Below are 18,495 nucleotides of genomic sequence, written 5' to 3'. Positions count from 1 at the left end.
TGCCAGCAAATAAAACATTCTTAGAAAGAAGAAAATCTGAAACTTCTGGACTGTATTCTGGAAAGAAGGCAGTCTTGCTAGCTAAGGTTGAAATTTGTATTTTCGTCTGCTTGACTTTCTGATGAAGATGGGTCACTCAGAGTTGCTCACAAGGTTAATTTTCTAACTAAGGGCTTACAAATGTTGACAATGCTAAGAAAGAATTTCGAAAGTCCTTAAGATCTTAGCATACTTTCCCTTTTATTAAAATTCCCCGAGTGCTCACTCTGTGTCAGGCACTGAGCTAGTACTGAAGGCCACCATTTGAGCCTACAAGGAGCTCCATATGACAGTGATGATGGCAATGAGATGCGCAGGCCTTATTTTCAGAGATTATCCTGTTACAAGCCGAACGGCTGGTTGATACACAATACCGGTGGTAAATACTTTAAAAAATTGACACTGAATTTCTTCCTTCTCTCTGTCACATGCATGCACACACACACACCATTACATGAACTTATGTAAATAACAAACCCTGACCTGGCCAATTTATTTAGTTGTCCAACCAGTTGGCAAAGGAATATTTCCAGAGCATGATTTTACCCTTTTAGGGAAGTACACCTGACCTTCTCAATGTTTTCTTATCAGAATTATGGTTTCAAAAGCCCACGACCAGTGGTGCTGGTAGTGATCTCACAGAGCAGAGGCTGGGAAAGGTTTGTCTTTCCTAGAGCTACAGAGGCTACCAGATCAAGGGAGTGTGTCGCAGAGGTGGTGGTCTGGAGGGAGGGGGAAAATGTTAGTATGTTAAGTGAGAAGAGTAAGAAAGGCCAAAAAGTAGCCAAGAAGAGAGGAGGACTTGGAACAGGATATGCTGTCTATAGGCAGAATAAAGGCCAGGAGAGGGAAAAGCAAGGGAAAAGAGTTAAGTAGGATGGAAGGGAAGCAATCTTGGACAAACAATGGAAAGAGTGATAGTGCTGTAGTTGTCCCTTACCAGCTGTCTCTGGTGGGATGGCCAGGAAAGGGGAAGAATAGCATAAAATAAAAATGGCTTTCATCTGAATTGAATTAGCATGGGGATGGGCAAAGGGGCTGTGTAACTTTATGAAGTCTTAATTAAATATATATTTATTCATGCCAACCCTACTTACACGATGGTAGCCTGTGTAAATTTTGAGGAGTCTGGCTTCATTTTTTCAAGTGGCCATATGTTTGCCCATCTTTACTGTTCTTTCACCATGCTGGGAGAACATCACCCTTCACTGCCTTTTAACTGCTGTTGGTATGGAACGTTTCCTCATTTATAATGCCAAAAGTCCAGGGTTACTTTCAGTCTGTTTCTTGATTTTATGGGATTTTTATTAGTTCTGATTATTTAGATAAAGTCAACTCAAGTATTTATATTTGCCCATATACAACAGTCAGATAGGATACTTTTCCATAAAGTAGAAACCCAAATCTAGGTCAGAACAAAATGCCTAACACAGTGCCTTGTACCATGTAGCGTACTGATGGGTAAAACAATAATATTGCCAATCAAGACATTCAGTATGATTGAGAGTGACTGTACTTCCTTTCAAATTTATTCTGCTGGTTGCATTCTTGAAAACATTCTAACTTGGTATAATCATTGAGGATAGCAGTGTATAGAAAAAGTATAGTTTACAATGACTATTTCTCATTGGGTTAGATTGTGTCATAAATTCAAATAATTTCTTCAATTAAGAAATTATCATCAAAACCACAATGAGATATCACCTCACACCTGTCAGTATGGCATCGAAAGCATGAGAAACAACAGGTGTTGGCGAGGATGTGGAGAAAAGGAAGCCTCATGCCCTATTAGTGGGAATGCAAACTGATGCAGCCCCTGTGGAAAACTGTGGATGTTCTTCAAAAAATTAAAAATAGAACTAACATACAATCCGGTAATTCCACTAGTAGCTATTTACCCAAAGAAAACAGAAACACTAATTTGAAAAGATATGTGCACCCCTATGTTTATTATACCATTATTTATAATAGCCAAGATACGGAAGCAGCCCAAGTGTCCATCCATAGATGAATGGATAAAGAAGATGTGGTGTATATACAATGGACCACTACTCAGACATAAAAAAAGAGTGAGATCTTGCCATTTGCAACAACACGGATGAATCTAGAAGGTAAAATGCTGAGCAAAATAAGTCAGTCAGAAAAAGGTATATACCCTATCACATGTGGAATTTAAGAAACAAAACACACGAATAAAGAAAAAAAGACAAAGAAACAGACTTTTAAATATAGAGAACAAATCAGTGGTTGCCAGAGGGGAGGCAAGTGGGGAAAGCAGGAAAATAAAGGGGATCAAGAGTACACTTATTGTGAGGAGCACTGATAATGTATAGAATTGCTCAATCATTATATTGTACACCCGAAATGAGTATAACTCTATATGAATTAGACATAAAATTTAAAAAAATAAATAAAAATTTAAAAAAGAAATTATCCAAAAAGATATTTTTATTGATTTTTAGGAAGAAGTTCAGGGACATGAAATGAGGCTTTTAGCCCCACTCTGTAAAAACTATATTGATCCAAATTTAAGGTCTAAGTCCCTCTGAAAAGGTTATCTTATTACATACTGTTCTACATATATATATATATCTGACAAATTAACAATGAGAGCTTCTTTACCAAGTCTTATTCTTTTCTCCTAGGAAAGCTTTCATCAAGGCAGTAAGCTTGCAGAGCATTTCACAGAGTTGCATGAAAAAAATATTGTCTAGATGATGCACTGACAAAATAATGATAAGCATCTGAGAAAATGTAGACATGGAAATGACATATACTTTTGTCCTCAAAGTTATTACCATTTTGATTTAGTAATTTAACAGAATTTTATGATTATGAAATGTTCTAATAATTTTTACATTCACCTGTTGCTTTATAGTTTTTTGAAAACATCTAGGTGTGCTTCTATCATTAAACAGTTATTCCTCACCTACTATATGCTGAGACTGCAAAGTGCTAGAATCTACTGTTTTGATTTATCCGACCAACCCTTTAACAATTGAGATGACAGCCAAGAACCAAAAATAGATATTATAATTCTCACTTTGGACCCATGCATTCAAATTCTCCAAACTAGTAATCCTATTTGAATGGAAAAGTGCTAGGTGGATATTTGTTTCTCAAGGGAAGCATGTGTAAAGTAGCACCACGCTATTATTATTTTTGGCATTTAAGCAAGAGTAGAAACCAGGCTCCTTGAAAAATCTACATGGAACGCAAAGTTAGCCTTTAGCCTTCCTCTTCCCGCTTTCCTTTCTCTATCCTTCTTTTTCTGGCAATCCCTCATCTGCCAACTTTTTTTCAAACAAGAGTCTTAAGGCTCTTTGCCAGGGGAGAAACAAAGCTATGAAAGAAAGGGACCGCACTGAAGGCAGGGGCTGATTCTGTTATAAAGATAAGCCGTGTCCAGGCATTACCACAGCACAAAGAATAACGTGAGAACTGCCATTTGGTGTACACAACTGTGAGAGCTGAGAGGAGGTAAAGCACCCAAATTCCACACCAGCTGAGATCTGCTTTCTCTCTCTTTTTTTAAAAGATTTTATTTATTTGACAGAGACAGCCAGCGAGAGAGGGAACACAAGCAGGGGGAGTGGGAGAGGAAGAAGCAGGCTCATAGCGGAGGAGCCTGACGTGGGACTCGATCCCATAACGCCGGGATCACACCCTGAGCCGAAGGCAGACGCTTAACGGCTGCACCACCCAGGCGCCCCAAGATCTGCCTTCTCTTGAAGTAACCCTCCTCTCAAGCAGAGTTTGTAACCTTAACTACACACAAGAATCACCTGCAGAGTTTTTAAAAGTCCTGATACTCATGTCAAATCCAAATCCTGTTTTGAAAAATTTCCAGAGAATGGACCCAGATGTCAGCGTTTTTAAAATTAACTATTCCAATGTGTAACCTCAGTTGAGAACTATTGCTCTGAATATCCCTTCCTCCTTTGAATCTCATGTTACAGAAATTTTAATATCACATTGCACATTACTGTGGGAAGGGGCAGAAAAGGGAAATCACTTCAGGAAAACATTCACTTTTCTCATTCTCTTAACAAAAAACAAATAAGCAAACAAATAAAAAGAAAGCAACAACAGCAAAACTGTCCTCTACTGTAAGTTCTTGAGGTAAAGAATTAAAAATGAAAATTAAAAAACAAACAAACCCCAAACAAAATACCCACAGAGATCTTGGTAATCAGTTGTGGAAGTCGCAGTAAGGCATGTGGTGCAGTTTGAGCGATTCAGGGAAGAAATGTGATCCTCCGCATGGAAGATGAGATTGCGTAGGTTAAACCTATCTGCTTAGATGCAAAGGTCTTGGACAAAGGAAATGCAACAGTAGTAGGAGGTCTGATTTGTTTTTGGCAACAAACCTGGAGTATTTATTCCAATAAATTTTACAAGATTAGGTCAATTAGATCAGTGGTCAAATTATCAAGCCATTTTAGGAATTATAACAACAAAACAAAACAAAATGCAAGTCATAAATCAGGACTAAGAATCTGACCCTAAATGTGATGGGTGGGGGTGAGCATTAGAAAGAGCCCTATAACAAAGAGCCCCCCAAATTTGGCTGCTGTTGTGAAATTGTGAAATGTGTTGCATAGATACAAAAAGTCTGTTGTCAGCAAATAAAAACTAAGTAAAAGAATATAGAAGAGATTTATTTTAAAGTATTCTGTTTACTTCTGGTGCCTGAAAGCATTCCTTCCATGTTCTTCCTTAATATCATTGATAGTGAGGTGCATTAGAAAGCCCGTGGATAAAACAGACCCGGATTCTAATTCTGGTTCCTTTTCTACTACCTGTGAAAACTTAGTTTATAGCTTAATTCTCCGCACTTCAGATTCCTAATCAGCTAACTGGGGGAAATTATCTATTTCAGAAAATTGTGAACATTAAACAAATAATTAGATCGAGGCTCTTAATAATTTCAAGACTTTTTCCAACTCTTTGTTTTGTCTGTTGTTACTGATATAATCTCTAAAAAGCTTAAATTTTTTTTAAAGATTTATTTATTTATTTGAGAGAGAGAGAGTGCTTGTGTGCGCGCGCATGGGGGGGGGAGGGCAGAGGGATAGAGAGAATTTCAAGCAGACTCCCATAATCCTGAGATCATCACCTTAGTCAAAATCCAGAGTTGGCTGCTTGACCAACTGAATCACCCGGGAGCCCCAAAACAGCTTAAATTCTTGCAGATGAAGGGGAGATAAAAATTATGTAGGACACAGTGTGCTAATGGTAACGGTAAGTTCTTGGGGTGGGGGTGGGGGCCGGGTCATCTAAGCCTATACACAATAGAGTCTTCTGCCATGAATAAACTTGACCAAATCACTGAGGGCAAGAGATTAGTTATTTTTGATCCTCTGTTTATCTACAGACAGAGTCTTACTCTAGATTAAGGGTGGCGAACTCAAGGACAGGCAGGGCCCTTGCAGGTCTTGTGGGGGGGCTCCATTTGTGCAACTGGAGCATGAGAACGTGCTCTCTTCAAGGGGCAGCCTCCACTTACATCAAGCAGGTTCCTGGCACGCAGGGATTTAGTCTCAGTTGTTGCCAGATTTGTTTTTCAAGAAAAGTCAGATCCATATTTAATGTAAAATCTCCCAGTTTTTAAGTGTTGACAACTAATTCTATTTTCTTTCAACATCCTGTGGGCCAACCAAAACATATCTGAATACAGCCTGTGTGCTACCAGTTTTGCAACCTTTGGATTTTAAAGGTACTTTTCACTCCCAAAGTCCTCTGCTCTGTGAGCCCAAGAATAATTGTATACATCCCGCATGAGGGGTTCACCCTACAGATTAAAAATAGTCATACCCCCCACTTCCAAATAACTGTTTCCTGTTGTTACTGTTTCATTATCCCTAATGAATATTCCCTCCCAGGCAATTCTTATGCAAACAGCTTCTTGTTCCAAAGTTAAAATCAGATATATTTCCTGTTACTTGCCGAAGTGCATAGACCTAATTTTCTGCATGTTAGTTTTATCTTTTTTAGCACATCTGGTGGCTGGTTTCGGTTCCCCAGGGCCCTACTTTATTTTGTGCCAAGTCTTGGGCGGTAAAACTTTAATGAACTTCAGCATTTATAAAAGCCTCGGAGAAACACAGTCTTCCATCCTACCTGCTACGAGCTGAATGGTGCTCTCCCCAAAATCAAATGACGAAGCCCTAACCACCAATGTGACTGTATTTGGAGAGGGAACCTTTAAGAAGGTGATTAAGGTTAAATGAAGTCGTAAGGATGGGGCCCTTCTCCAACAGGACTAGTGTCCTTGTAAGAAGAGGAGAGACACCAGCAGTGCAGGTACAGAGAGGAAAGGCCATGTGAGAACCCAGTGAGAGAGTGGCCATCTCCAAGTCAGGAAGAGAGCTCTCACTGGAAACCAAACATGCAGCCACCTTCATCTTGGACTTCTGGCTTTCAGAAGTCTGAGGAAATGAATTTCTGCTGTTTAAGCCACCTATTCTACGGTATTCTGTTATGGCCACCCTAGCAAATTAACACACACCCTCTATAACTAGCCTGTCTTTGATGTCTGATGCCTTTGGGCTTTTACGATCCTTTAAAATCCCAGTTATTTTCAGAGAAATCCCACTTTTAGGCACGTCTTCCCATCCGACTTCCTGCTCAGGGCAAAATGGAAATTTTCTATCTCCAATCAAAAGAGTCTCCCTTCTGGGAAATATATCAAACTTTATATATAATGGCGAATACAAACTCTTTGGTGACTCACCCATAAAATGTGAGATAAAGGAAACCAATCCTTTTCCCAAGTTTTAAAATTTGTCCTCGTTTGTCAGATGCTCCTGTAAGTCGTACTATGCCTACTTTCTTGAGGCTGGAGAGCCACTTGTAAGCGTGTTCATCATTTTTTAAAACATCTTCAAAATCCAGTGTAGGTAGCTGGAGCTCTGCGCCCCAGTACTGACATTCTGTGAATAAGATAAAGAGGAAACCAGATGGGTTACGTTGTTTTTATATAAAATGAGAGCTCAGAGAAGGGACTAGTTCATTGAAGTTGACCTTTGATTTGTCATGGGAATTACGAAACTTCAGTCTTTCGAATTGATCTTCATTCAATCTTCCCTGGGTCCATGACAGTCTGCCAACTACCTACCACTGCCTGACCCATGACAGGTATTCACTAGACCTCATTGGTTGAGACCGTGTTTAGGTTGTGGATAGCTCTTGATCTGTACATCCTTAGGGCTTCTTTGCCTGGACTCTACTTAGAAACGTCTCCACTGAGACACTGTGTGTTTAAATGGCCATGTTACATTGCTCAATTCCAAACAGGTGATAAAATCTGAATGAGGGACTTAGAACAGCATACACACATTCCTTGAGGTGAAAGGAGTGTTCGCCTTGGTTGGTACAGCTCCTTCTTCCTCTTATTTCACCTGATAAGAAGCTTTCTCTGAGGTCAAATCATTCTTTGGAGTCAACAAAAACTGTCCATGGGGGAAAGAAAGATGAAAGGTGTGGTCCTGGGATGCATAAAAAAAATGCATTTTGCATAGATCCTTTGATGACAACACCACAGTCGATAAAGTCAAATGCCTTCGTTAGCTTTCTGATTCCTCCTGATCAAATGCTCATGAAAAATGTTTACTTGAAGAAACAGAAAGGAAATCAAATGGAAAAAATAATTTGCTTTGCAAACCAGGCTCTCCCAAAGGAGGCAGAACACAGATGTCATTTTGCCAGGGGAAATAACTCAGATACTAACAACTGCATTCAGGAAAGACCTAACTTGAGCTGATCAATTTGATTTCTTCAGTTTTCGAAGAAAGAATCTGCCATAGGAAGGCAAACCTTCCCAACAAGTGACAGAATGGGATCTCACGATCTCAATATCATCCTGAGCAATGCCTCACTTCTCAAACTGGGGAATATATGTCATGTTATGGAAAACAGCCCCAAGCCCCACTTTAAGAATGAAGACTGGATCAATGTTCCTGTGTAGTTGTTGTAGACTGGAAATCATTCCCTCCTCTTTGATGTCAACCTGGCTGGTTCTGCAGAAACGGGGATTTCTTAGGAGTCAGATAGTAGTGTTAGAAGTGAAAAAGTGCCTGCGGGTACAGGAGGCCACCTCCGGCTCTCCCACCAGCTCGTTAGCCACCAGCTAAACGGCCATATGCAGCTGGTACTGTATGAAACAGGATATGAGTAGGGTAAAGAACACGGAGGCCGAGGGCCTGGGTTTGAATCATTGTCCTGCATCTTACCAGCTAGTTTCTTGGTATCTTTTCTGAGCCTCCATCTCTTAATTTATAAAATAGCCATAATTACATTTACCATGCAGGTCATTTGTTGACCATGCAAAGAGCCTGGTATAGTGCCTGGCACATAGCAGACGACCACTATTCTGACCACATATAATAATAGCCAATATTTGCTGAGTGCTTTCTAGATGTCAGACACAGTGCAAGGTGCTTTCCATATTTCTCTTAATGTCCACAGAAAAATACACAATAGATGCTTTCGACATTCCCTAGTTATAGAGAAGGGAACAGAGATCCAAATCACGCAGAGCCAATGATTTGCAGAGCAACTGATTCCAGGCAACTGATTCCAAAGTCTATAATTTTGACAACGATGCATAAAATAAACAAGTGATGCCTTGAAGTACTGTTGTCACATGTATTTTTATGCCCTATGTCTGAATGTCCATTGCTTATTCTGTCCCTTACAAAAGAAATCTACTAGATTAAAAGGAAACCAAAGCAAGTTCCACTTAGGATCACTTTGTCTGAACTTGCTCAAGCTGGGGTGTTTAAAGATAAACCTTGAATATAACACTGTGTGCTAATTATACTGGAATTAAAAAAAACCGCTACGCTTGATCTTAACCAAAAGGCGAAGAAACAATGGAATTAAAAAAATATATATATAAACCTTGGCTCCTAGTCAGGATTTTAAATGCAGAAAAACGTGATGGGTAGGTTTCATGGTACAGCAACATTGCTGTCCACCTTTTGTGAAATGAACCAAGGCTTAAAAATCAGGTAGCTTCTCTTCTTTAATTTATGCCAGTGTATTTCAGGGGTCTAAGCCAGTTTGCTTTTACTTAAGGCCACTATCACTTTCCAGAGAGTGTCAGTGACCATGTGTCAAGGAAATAGAATACACAGACATTGAAAAAACATTTTCCAAGATGTAAATGTTTTAAAAAGTTTGAGTTCATATTTTGACTACTTTGTGGTTTCAAGGAGGGTCTCCTTAGGGCACACACTACATACATCTATATACATTTATAGCACGTTTTAATGAGTTCTTGTTTTTACACGAGTCATTTTCCCATTATAGAACACACGCATGCACACACATGTGCACACACTATTTTTTGTTTTAAAGACACAGAATGAGTTAGGCTCTTTCAATAAATACGTTACATTTTATCTGTATAAAATTAACCATATTCATGCTGATACTCCAGTATAAAGCAAGGACGGCTCTCAGCACTATACACAGTATAGTCTCCACTATGAGTAATTGCAGATTTACAGGATTTTACTATCAGAGGGTGGTTACAACGCCTTTTAAGTTCGCAAGGTTCACTGTTTTCCAACTCTAGCTCTCATTCTGGCATGCCCTGGCAAGGACTTTACAAAAATCAGCAACCAACGGCCACAGTTCATTCTAGAACCTGTGCCTTAATATGAGCCATTCATACACTCAGTTATGTTACTAAGAGTGACTTTCCGAGATAGCACTGTGACTACCCAGTTTCTAAATTCATCATAGCATCCACAATAAAAAATAGTCTAATTTGCGGGGAGAAATAAACTACGTTTCTGTAAATCCACCAGTAAAATCATTTCATGATATCCGCACAGAAACTTCAACATTGAAAAAGTAATTTAAAAGCACCTCCCCAGTCTCCCCCCAACCACAGAACAGAACTACCGTGGACTCAAGAGAAAACACGTTTGACTAGGGTAAATCATTTGTCAGGTGAACACATTAAAAGCAAATTTAAATTTCACACTTGGGTCTGGATACATAAACAGTATGGAAAGTGACCGAATATTTAAGGCATGACCCACCCTTTCTAATTTAACTTAGGGCCCGACTAATAAATACTTCCTCGAACATGTGCTTCACACATCGTAAAATTTATGAACACACTCCATGCTGGCTTTCAAGGAACCATTTGTACAAGGTTTCCTTTTCGGGGTTAGGCATCACATTCCTGGATCTTGAGTTGTATTTCAAAAAAGGGAAAGACACAAAGAAGCTCTTTGGTTAAAGATTCCTGAGTGTAGCATGTGGGTTGCAATGTGTTATTTTGGGTTTAGAACCTTCCGTCCACCTGCACTGGACTGTGCTCTTGGCTCTGAAATAGCAAGTCTGACGTGCTGAGGATCAGCCAATCACTTACGATCTTTTCCTGTGGATACTTTGCAGGGGCCCAGCCAAAACCAAAATCTGACCCTTGTAGAGGCAGCGTACCAGGGTGGAAATAAGGCTTGGAGTCTCTTCCCTGGGGATCCTGGCTCTTTGGATACTCTTACTTTTTGTCTAGTGAACTCGACGACATGTCTCAAGAATCTGATCACTTGTTCTCTCTAGACTGAGATCTTCCAGAAGCTGACCTGTGATGAGGATCTGAATGTAAGCAATGTATTAAGGAGGTATCCCTGGAAGAACTCAGAGGACGTAGGGAAGAAAGACAGGGAAGGAAGCCTCTGGAAATCATTTTAATGAATGGTTAAATGAACTGCTGGGCCTTACGGCAATACTGCAGACTATACTTCAGAGTTGTTCCACCCAGGGGCACGGAAGCTGGGGTGCACAGGCCACCCACGCCTACCCCTCATTGGCTACTTCTCTAGGCACTTCTGGAGACCTTCTCTGTGTGTTAGCCAAGGCAGAGAAACCTCTCCAGCTGAGTGGCAGTCTGCGCTAGAAAATGGCATCATGCATGGGAAGAGTACCGCAGGGCTGTGGTGGGGCACAGCCAGCCTCTGCAATGCCCTCCTCTAGGGTCTGTAAGAACGAGCTAGATGGCTTTCTTCTGTGGTCCCCAGCGCTGAAACACACCTTAGTCTCAGCGCTTGCCACATTGTGCCCGAGTGATCTTGCACATATTCAACACGTGCTTGTGGAAAGCCTTGCTATTCGAAAGACAGCACATTAGTGAATAAAAAGGATGGGATCGCACATCTATTTTGTGAAAGGAAAAGTGAATAAGCAAGGAAGCAGACAAATAAATACATAAGAATGAACATTGTAGCCAGTGCTACAGAGGTAACAAATGGGGTGCGTTGGCAAACAATTATTGGGAGTGGGATGGGGAACCTATTTAGACATGATAGTTAAGAACGGTCTAGCTAAAGAGAGGTTACTTAAGCCAGAGGCCATGGGGTGGGAAGAGAGCAGTCATGCAAAGGGCAGGGAGAAGAGGAGAAGAGTGTCTTGGCAGGAGAGACAGTAGGAAGAGGGGGAATCTCTCATCTTGGTGGGGGAACTCAAAGTCTCTAGGGTAGCAGATGAAGCGGAAAAGAAAGCAAGGGTCCGTCAGGCAGGACTTATCTCTCTTTCTTCCACTAGACTACAAGTTCCTTGCAAGGGATGGAGATCATGTCAAGTATCTTTAATTCCTTACCTCTACTGCCCCCTTCTCCCCCCACCCTTCAGCATAGAGCCCAAAGCTGGCACGCAGATTTCCAGAAAACTAATATGTTCTGTATCTTAAACAAATCTTCACTTATTTTCTAATGGAGACTAGAGACTGGAGGCAATCCCTGAAAGATGAGATTGTGTCTGAACACTCTTTAGTATTTTAAAAGATGGAGAAATCTATAAAACCTTCTCCCTAGGTGATAATCCCACCAAACTCAAAAAGTCTCCCCGAGGATGTATAAAACACACTCTACACAAGTTTATGTTGCTTGAAAGGAGAGAAATACATTTTTGTTTTGGACTATTAGGTACTTGGTATATTCTATATGTTTAGCCCTATGACAACAGTGACCTTCTCGTTGGAGAATCCAAGAACACATGATAAAACAAGGCAGGTACACTAAAAGGCAGGGTGTGATGAGTTCTTGAAAACCGAGAGCTAACATTATGGAGCACTTCGGATTCTAGGCACTCTTCTGAGCACCTGATATGGATTAATTCATGTAATCCTCGCAGCAACCCCATAACAAAGATCCTAGTATTGTTCTCATTTTATAGATGAGGAGATACAGATGTAAGGATCTTAGATAATTTGTGTAGAATCACACAGCTCATGCTCATCAGAGCTGGGAAACCACACAAATCATTTGATTATAGTTTTCAGAAAAAAGCATATGTCGAAGGAAAACTATCATGTAAGGTGTCAGAAAGGGAGACGATTATCTCAGACTTCCTTAGAGTTTCAGGGCAAATAGAAAATTCAGTTTTACCTTCTGTTCTTGCTGTGGCTATCCCCTATGACATCCATGTAAAGGTTATGGAAAACCCTCTTGGTCACTTTCAATTATGTACACTGCACACATCTTCCTATGGAGCGGCCCTTATTGGTTCCAGAAAGCTCCAGTTGTCACAAGCTTCCTCCTTATTCTAAGGTATACTCTACCTCTGTCACTTTTCTTTCAGGCTCTAATTCTGTGCTCCATAATCCCACAGAATATGACAGTCTTAGAGATGCATATAAGCACAGCAACTGTGCTGTTTTTGGTTCTAAGTCCAAATAGCCTTTTTATTCCCCATATTTTTCATGTCTTATGGCTTCCAAGCTCTGCCCTAGGCTCTCTGCTCTCCGTTGTATGATGTGTTCAAATCTGCTGACACTCTCCAACAGGAATGGTGTCTTGAACCAGACATAATACTATAGATGTGGTCTGGCCCGTGCCAACATGGTGGGCTCACTGCCACATTTTCATTCATGCACCCAAATCTCATTAATCTTTTTTGGCTGTCTCAACTCTGTTGACTAAGATTAACTTTTCAGTCAATGAAAATGTGTAAAAATTGTCTACCAGCCACGTCTTCATTTCTGAAGCTAGTTCACTGAGAATGTGTGAAGCATGTGTAGAGATGGGGATACAGGTCCAATTTGATAGGGACATCATGTCAAAGTTAATAACTCGAGGTGTGAAGGTGACAGATCTGGATTCAAACCTGAATTCTGATACTTCCCATCTGCAAGAACGTCGGAAAGTGATACACTCTCTCAGTTCAGTTACTTCATCGGGAAAATACAGGTTGAAAATGACTTCCACGGTTGTTATGAAATTTAAATGACATGCTATCGATAAGCAATTTAACAGAGCGTACCTGATTAAATCTGCACAGGAACCAGAGCAGCTGAACATGACTGAAGGAAAACACACCATGATGACTGATCTTACTGCATGTCTACTAACATCTGCTTAACTCTCTCTTACCAGCTGACCACGTCTCATGTTCTCTATCCTCAAACCTTCCACTTCCCCCTCCTACTTATGCTCAGCTGACAGCTTTGCTTCTTATTTCAGTGGAAAGATAGGAGGACTCAGAAGAGAACTTCTATACATTCCCTCCACCACATTCACCAACCTGCCTGTGTCCATGTCCTTCCTTATGGCCCTTGATGTGTTGTAGATATACTTGTAAATATATATATAGATAGATATAGATCTATCTATATATATATTATACATAGTGTGTGCATATATATATATATTTAAATTTATTGATCCCTTTCTCTAACAGAATATAAATTCTCTATAAGTAGAGTCTTTCTCTGTTTTGTTCACCACTGCATCCCCAACACCTAGAACAGTGCCTGTTCTAGAACATAGAGGACACTTAAATATTTGCTGAATAAATTCATAGTGCATGGTAGGTACTCAATAAATGACACCTTTACTAATATTAGTTATTTCCCTGGGTTAGTTATTCCCCAACTGGTAGTGGGGGAGACAGTCAAACACACAATCACCATTCAGTGCAATGATTTCATTGACAGAGAGAAGCCCACACAAATCACAGCAACCACATAGAAGAGACGAGAGAGATAGAATAGTATTTAATAGAACAAACACTCTTCAGTCACACCTTGGCTCTGCTATGTATTGTCTCTTTGATTTTGGACTATCTACTTAATTTCTATCATGTGCAAAACAGTTAAAATGCTGCTTTTGTGAGGTTTTTGCTAGGATTAAATAGAGCAATAAATATTAGGTGCTGAGCTCAGTGCCTGACATAGAGCAATGCTTTAAAAAACACTACATCAGGGGGCACCTGGGTGGCACAGCGGTTAAGCGTCTGCCTTCGGCTCAGGGCGTGATCCTGGTGTAATGGGATCAAGCCCCACATCAGGCTCCTCTGCTATGAGCCTGCTTCTTCCTCTCCCACTCCCCCTGCTTGTGTTCCCTCTCTCGCTGGCTGTCTCTATCTCTGTCGAATAAATAAATAAAATCTTTAAAAAAAACCCACTACATCAAAAACTAATGATGTACTATATGTTGGCTAACTGAACATAATAAAAAAAATAGAAGAAGAAAGATTGGTGAAGGAGTAGGAGAAGAGGTAGAGGAAGAAGAGGGCGTATGATGTTGGTAGTTCAGAGGTTGGTGGTAGAGGTAGTGAGATGTGATGGACTCTAGATTATTTTGATTGTTATCAAAGTAACAACAGATTTTCTTGATACATTGGACATATAGTAAAAGAGATAAGAGGAGTCAAGGATGATCCTGCTGCCAGAGAGATGGAGTTGTATCAACTAAGATGGGAAAGAATGGAGTAGGATTCCCTAGAATCATCTGTTCCCATCAGGGGGGCTCTCTTTCCTCTGGTTTCCTCTTTTTTATTTTTTTCTCCCAGTAAATCACTTTATAAATCCCCTTTTTGTTGTCCATCATAGATTTCCCTTGATCAATTTATTCTAGAAACTTCTATTATGCTCTATTGGCATTAGAGCATAGAGACTCTGTGCTTCCTTCTTGCATGAGCACATTGTTCTCTTTAGATACCTTCCCTTTAATTTTGTTGTTGGGTCTATCTGCTTCTATATGATCGTGAGATTGTAGCTAGTTTGGGTCAGGGATGTTTTTCATTGAAGTATTTGGCTTGTACATGGAAAATATGTCTGCTGATGGCTGGTATTCTCATCTATAGTAATCCTTAGCTAATAGATAATGCAGCCATTTCCCCCCAAGTTTAGTGATCACCCCAGCCTCAGCGAACATTTCTACATCCCTGATTGGAATTAGGTTCATAGTTGACCAGTCCTTTCACTGACTTCTTTAAATTTATTTAAATGAAACTATCTGCCAGGTAGATGAAATTTTGGCCCAGGTGTCAATGTCTGAGCGATTAAAATCCTTTTCATGGCAACAATTTCCCCCCCAAGCCACTCTCATGTTTTTAGTCAGGTATAGAACATGATGGGGAGCCTGGGTGGCTCAGTCATTAAGCCTCTGCCTTTGGCTCAAGGCCTGATCCCAGGGTCTTGGGATCAAGCCCCGCATCAGGCTCCCTGCTCTGCTGGGAGCCTGCTTCTTCCTCTCCCACTCCCCCTGCTTATGTTCCCTCTCTCGATGGCTGTCTCTCTGTCAAATAAATAAATAAAATCTTAAAAAAAAAAAAGGAATAGAACATGATTATTCTCCACGTAAGGGGAACTCAACATAAGATATTGTCATGTCACTGTTGTTTATTTCTCCCTCTGTCCTTACCCAAATACTCTTTGCTATGCCTCTGCTTCTATGCTCATCTATGTTCATGGCTGTCTAAATTGGAGGAAAAAGGGAGCAAGTACTTACATTTTATCATTTACACTCCACATTCCAAAACTGAGAGGCATTGCCTTTTTTCACATATGGAAAAAGTGAGGCTCAGATCATTTCTGAAACTAAGTCAAGTTCACAGAGCAGAGAGTCAAAGCCAGCTCTGCTGACTCCAAAGCCTGCTCTCATTCCATAACACAATGTTGTTTCACAGGTGAAGAGCTTTCATGACATACCACACTTCACTTTCTCTCCTAACACATTCTAACAAAATTCTTTTTGAAAAATGTGTGTGCTTCCATTGTTATGTTACAGCCTTGTACTTCAGTATTACCAGTGAAATGAGGTCTATTTTCTGGGCTTTCTTTCTTACCTGTAGTTTGTAATTTGGCTTAGGGATAATACAAATATAGGGTGGATTGTTGGCAAAGGGCTTCACTGGGATATGAGATGGGCCTTGCAGAATGGATAGGTGAAGTCTGGCCAGACAGAAAGAATGGCATTAGTGATCCAGAAAACAGTATGGACAAAATCTACATGTTCGTGGAGGGGGCACCAGACTGTGGGATGACTGGAAAGCTCCAGTGAAGACTTTGGACTTTATCATGCTGCAGTGAGACAGCGGAGCAAGGGGGAAGAGAGATGAAGGTGGGCATGAGGAAGATTACCCTGCAGGCTTGTGCAAGGCATGTGTGAACAGAGGCCATGTTATTTCATAATCTAGATATGAGATGATAAAAAGCTCCAACTAAGTTGCTGGCTAGAGGGACAACCCATACAATCGTTTCTCCCTACAACCTGTTGAGTATCAGTCTTCTCTGGACAAGCAGGCCATGTGCATAGAAGACGGACAGCCAGTGGGAGTAAAGGAGAAAGAATTTCACTAATAAAATTCTGCATTTTTAATTTGAATTTTTTTGTAAACTGATATACTCTCAGGGCTGTTCTCTAGTTATTTATAGTGCTTTCAAGGGAGTCGTGTAAAGATGAAGTGAGTTTATATGCAAAGTGCGACAGTGCTTTTAACCCAACCTAGCACTACTTAAAGGTAATTAGGTGATATCTCTATCATACAGATAAAGATTTTGGGGTATAGGAAAGCAAGATGCTCAAAATCGCAGACCTAACAAGGCCTAGGTTCAAGAACACTCTGATTTTAGTCCCGTATTTCTCTTTTGATTAAGAGCAAAGTTGCAGATTGAGAAAAATCACAAAATTTTGAGAAAAATAATAAAGTTAGAATGATAAGAAATAATAATAGTAAATAGCAATAATAATAATAAAGTTAATTTGAATGGAGTAGAGCTTAAGAATTATTTTTTTAAATTTACTAAGTTAGAAATTAGGCAAATCAACAGAATGTATAAATAGCAACATCATTTGTTTTAACCTTTTTTTTTCCTAAAGGGATAGAAACATTGAAAACAAAATTAATCAAATTTTTTCCATGGGCACATTTGAAAGTTTGAGATTGGAATTTCAATGAAGAAATTTAATGAAACTATCTATTATCTCAAAACTAAAGTGTATTTCAATGGTCTGCCATCTTGAGGAAGAAAAGTAGAGTCAGAGTTGAGAAGTAACAGTTAATCGGTTGTCCTCTTTTTGTTGGTGGGGGGCTGGTGAATCTCCTGATACGTAGGCACTAGCCACGATGACAGGTTAAATATATAACTTATGTGTAGGTTTGGTAAAAATGAAGCCAGCATATAAAGTCATCCAATTTTACTTCTGGAAATTGCCACCAATTCGAATTTGCTAAATTTATAAATTCAAAATTTGCAGTCCAACTGCCATATGCTATAAAATTCATTCCTGGGCTGTAAGAAAAAGCAAGCCTAGTTTGTGAGAAACTGAAGCTTTTCACTCATTGAAGAAAGCCTACTCTACTTTTATTCTCTTTGGGGAAAAAAAAAAAGGAAAGGAAAGAAATAAATTTACTTTAGCATAATAACAGAAAATCACTTTTCCAAAAGTAAAAAACAGTCTATTTTCCTTAATTTTGGGTGTGGTGAGTATACTGAGAAAATATGAAAAGGAAACATCCTGCAATAATTCTTCCTTAAGATACATTTGCTTTAGGTTCTCAAAAATATCCTCAGACTTTTTTGAGACTTGCTTTTCAGGGTCCTACTTAGTATTAACATTGGATGATGCAATTATACTTTGTTTTACAAAGTTATTAAGTAATTAAGAAATCTTCTTAATTAAAAATGATTTCATTTTTTAAATTAAAAATGATATTTTAAAAAGAATGTAATTAATGTTTCTTATTTAAGAATTCTTAAAAGTAATAAAAGAATATACAGGCTTTTTTTTTCTCCTGTCCCATATCCAGTTATAAAATAGACTTCTCTTTAATATTTATCTCTGAGAATGTGGTTATGTGTTTTCTTGCTTCAAGTAGGGATGGAGATAAGCAAGCGTGAAAGGGAGAGGATTTTACCTAAAGTTTAGAAGTGAACCCCAAACGGCAGATGGCTGGCTGTGGGAACAACCTCGGATTAGTGGCATCTGCTGCATAGAGGGCACTGCAGGGCCCTTCCCAAGCTGTGAGTCTCCCACCTTGGCTCAACGACAGGACAAGGGAGGCTCCATCCCATGTAGGGACGTTAGACTCTTTAGATATTATACCCAACTCAGTCAAGTACAATGCAGACATTGAGTGGGCTAATAAATGGCAGGTAATTCAGAAAAAAAAAATAGGACACATCGGAAGACATCCATATGACACAGAGGAAAA

At 39.7% G+C, this 18,495-nt stretch overlaps 2 protein-coding genes across 6 annotated transcripts in view; one reads left to right on the top strand and one right to left on the bottom strand.

The window, feature by feature from the left end:
* CCDC34 (coiled-coil domain containing 34) overlaps positions 1-18,495 on the top strand; it is a 260,224-nt gene that overhangs the window by 228,385 nt on the left and 13,344 nt on the right. The gene's annotated exons all lie outside the window — the stretch shown is intronic.
* BBOX1 (gamma-butyrobetaine hydroxylase 1) overlaps positions 1-18,495 on the bottom strand; it is a 51,451-nt gene that overhangs the window by 26,419 nt on the left and 6,537 nt on the right. The window contains exon 3 of the mRNA XM_045808596.2: positions 6,776-6,974. Within this exon, the coding sequence (XP_045664552.1) occupies positions 6,776-6,974 (199 nt within the window). The remainder of the gene's footprint in view (positions 1-6,775; positions 6,975-18,495) is intronic.

Source organism: Ursus americanus, chromosome 24 (assembly GCF_024610735.1).
Source record: "Ursus americanus isolate L20-20 chromosome 24, mUrsAme1.1.p, whole genome shotgun sequence".
NCBI lineage: Eukaryota > Metazoa > Chordata > Mammalia > Carnivora > Ursidae > Ursus > Ursus americanus.
The sequence above is the reverse complement of the archived record's forward strand: the minus strand, read 5'-3'. Positions and strand labels throughout refer to the sequence as shown.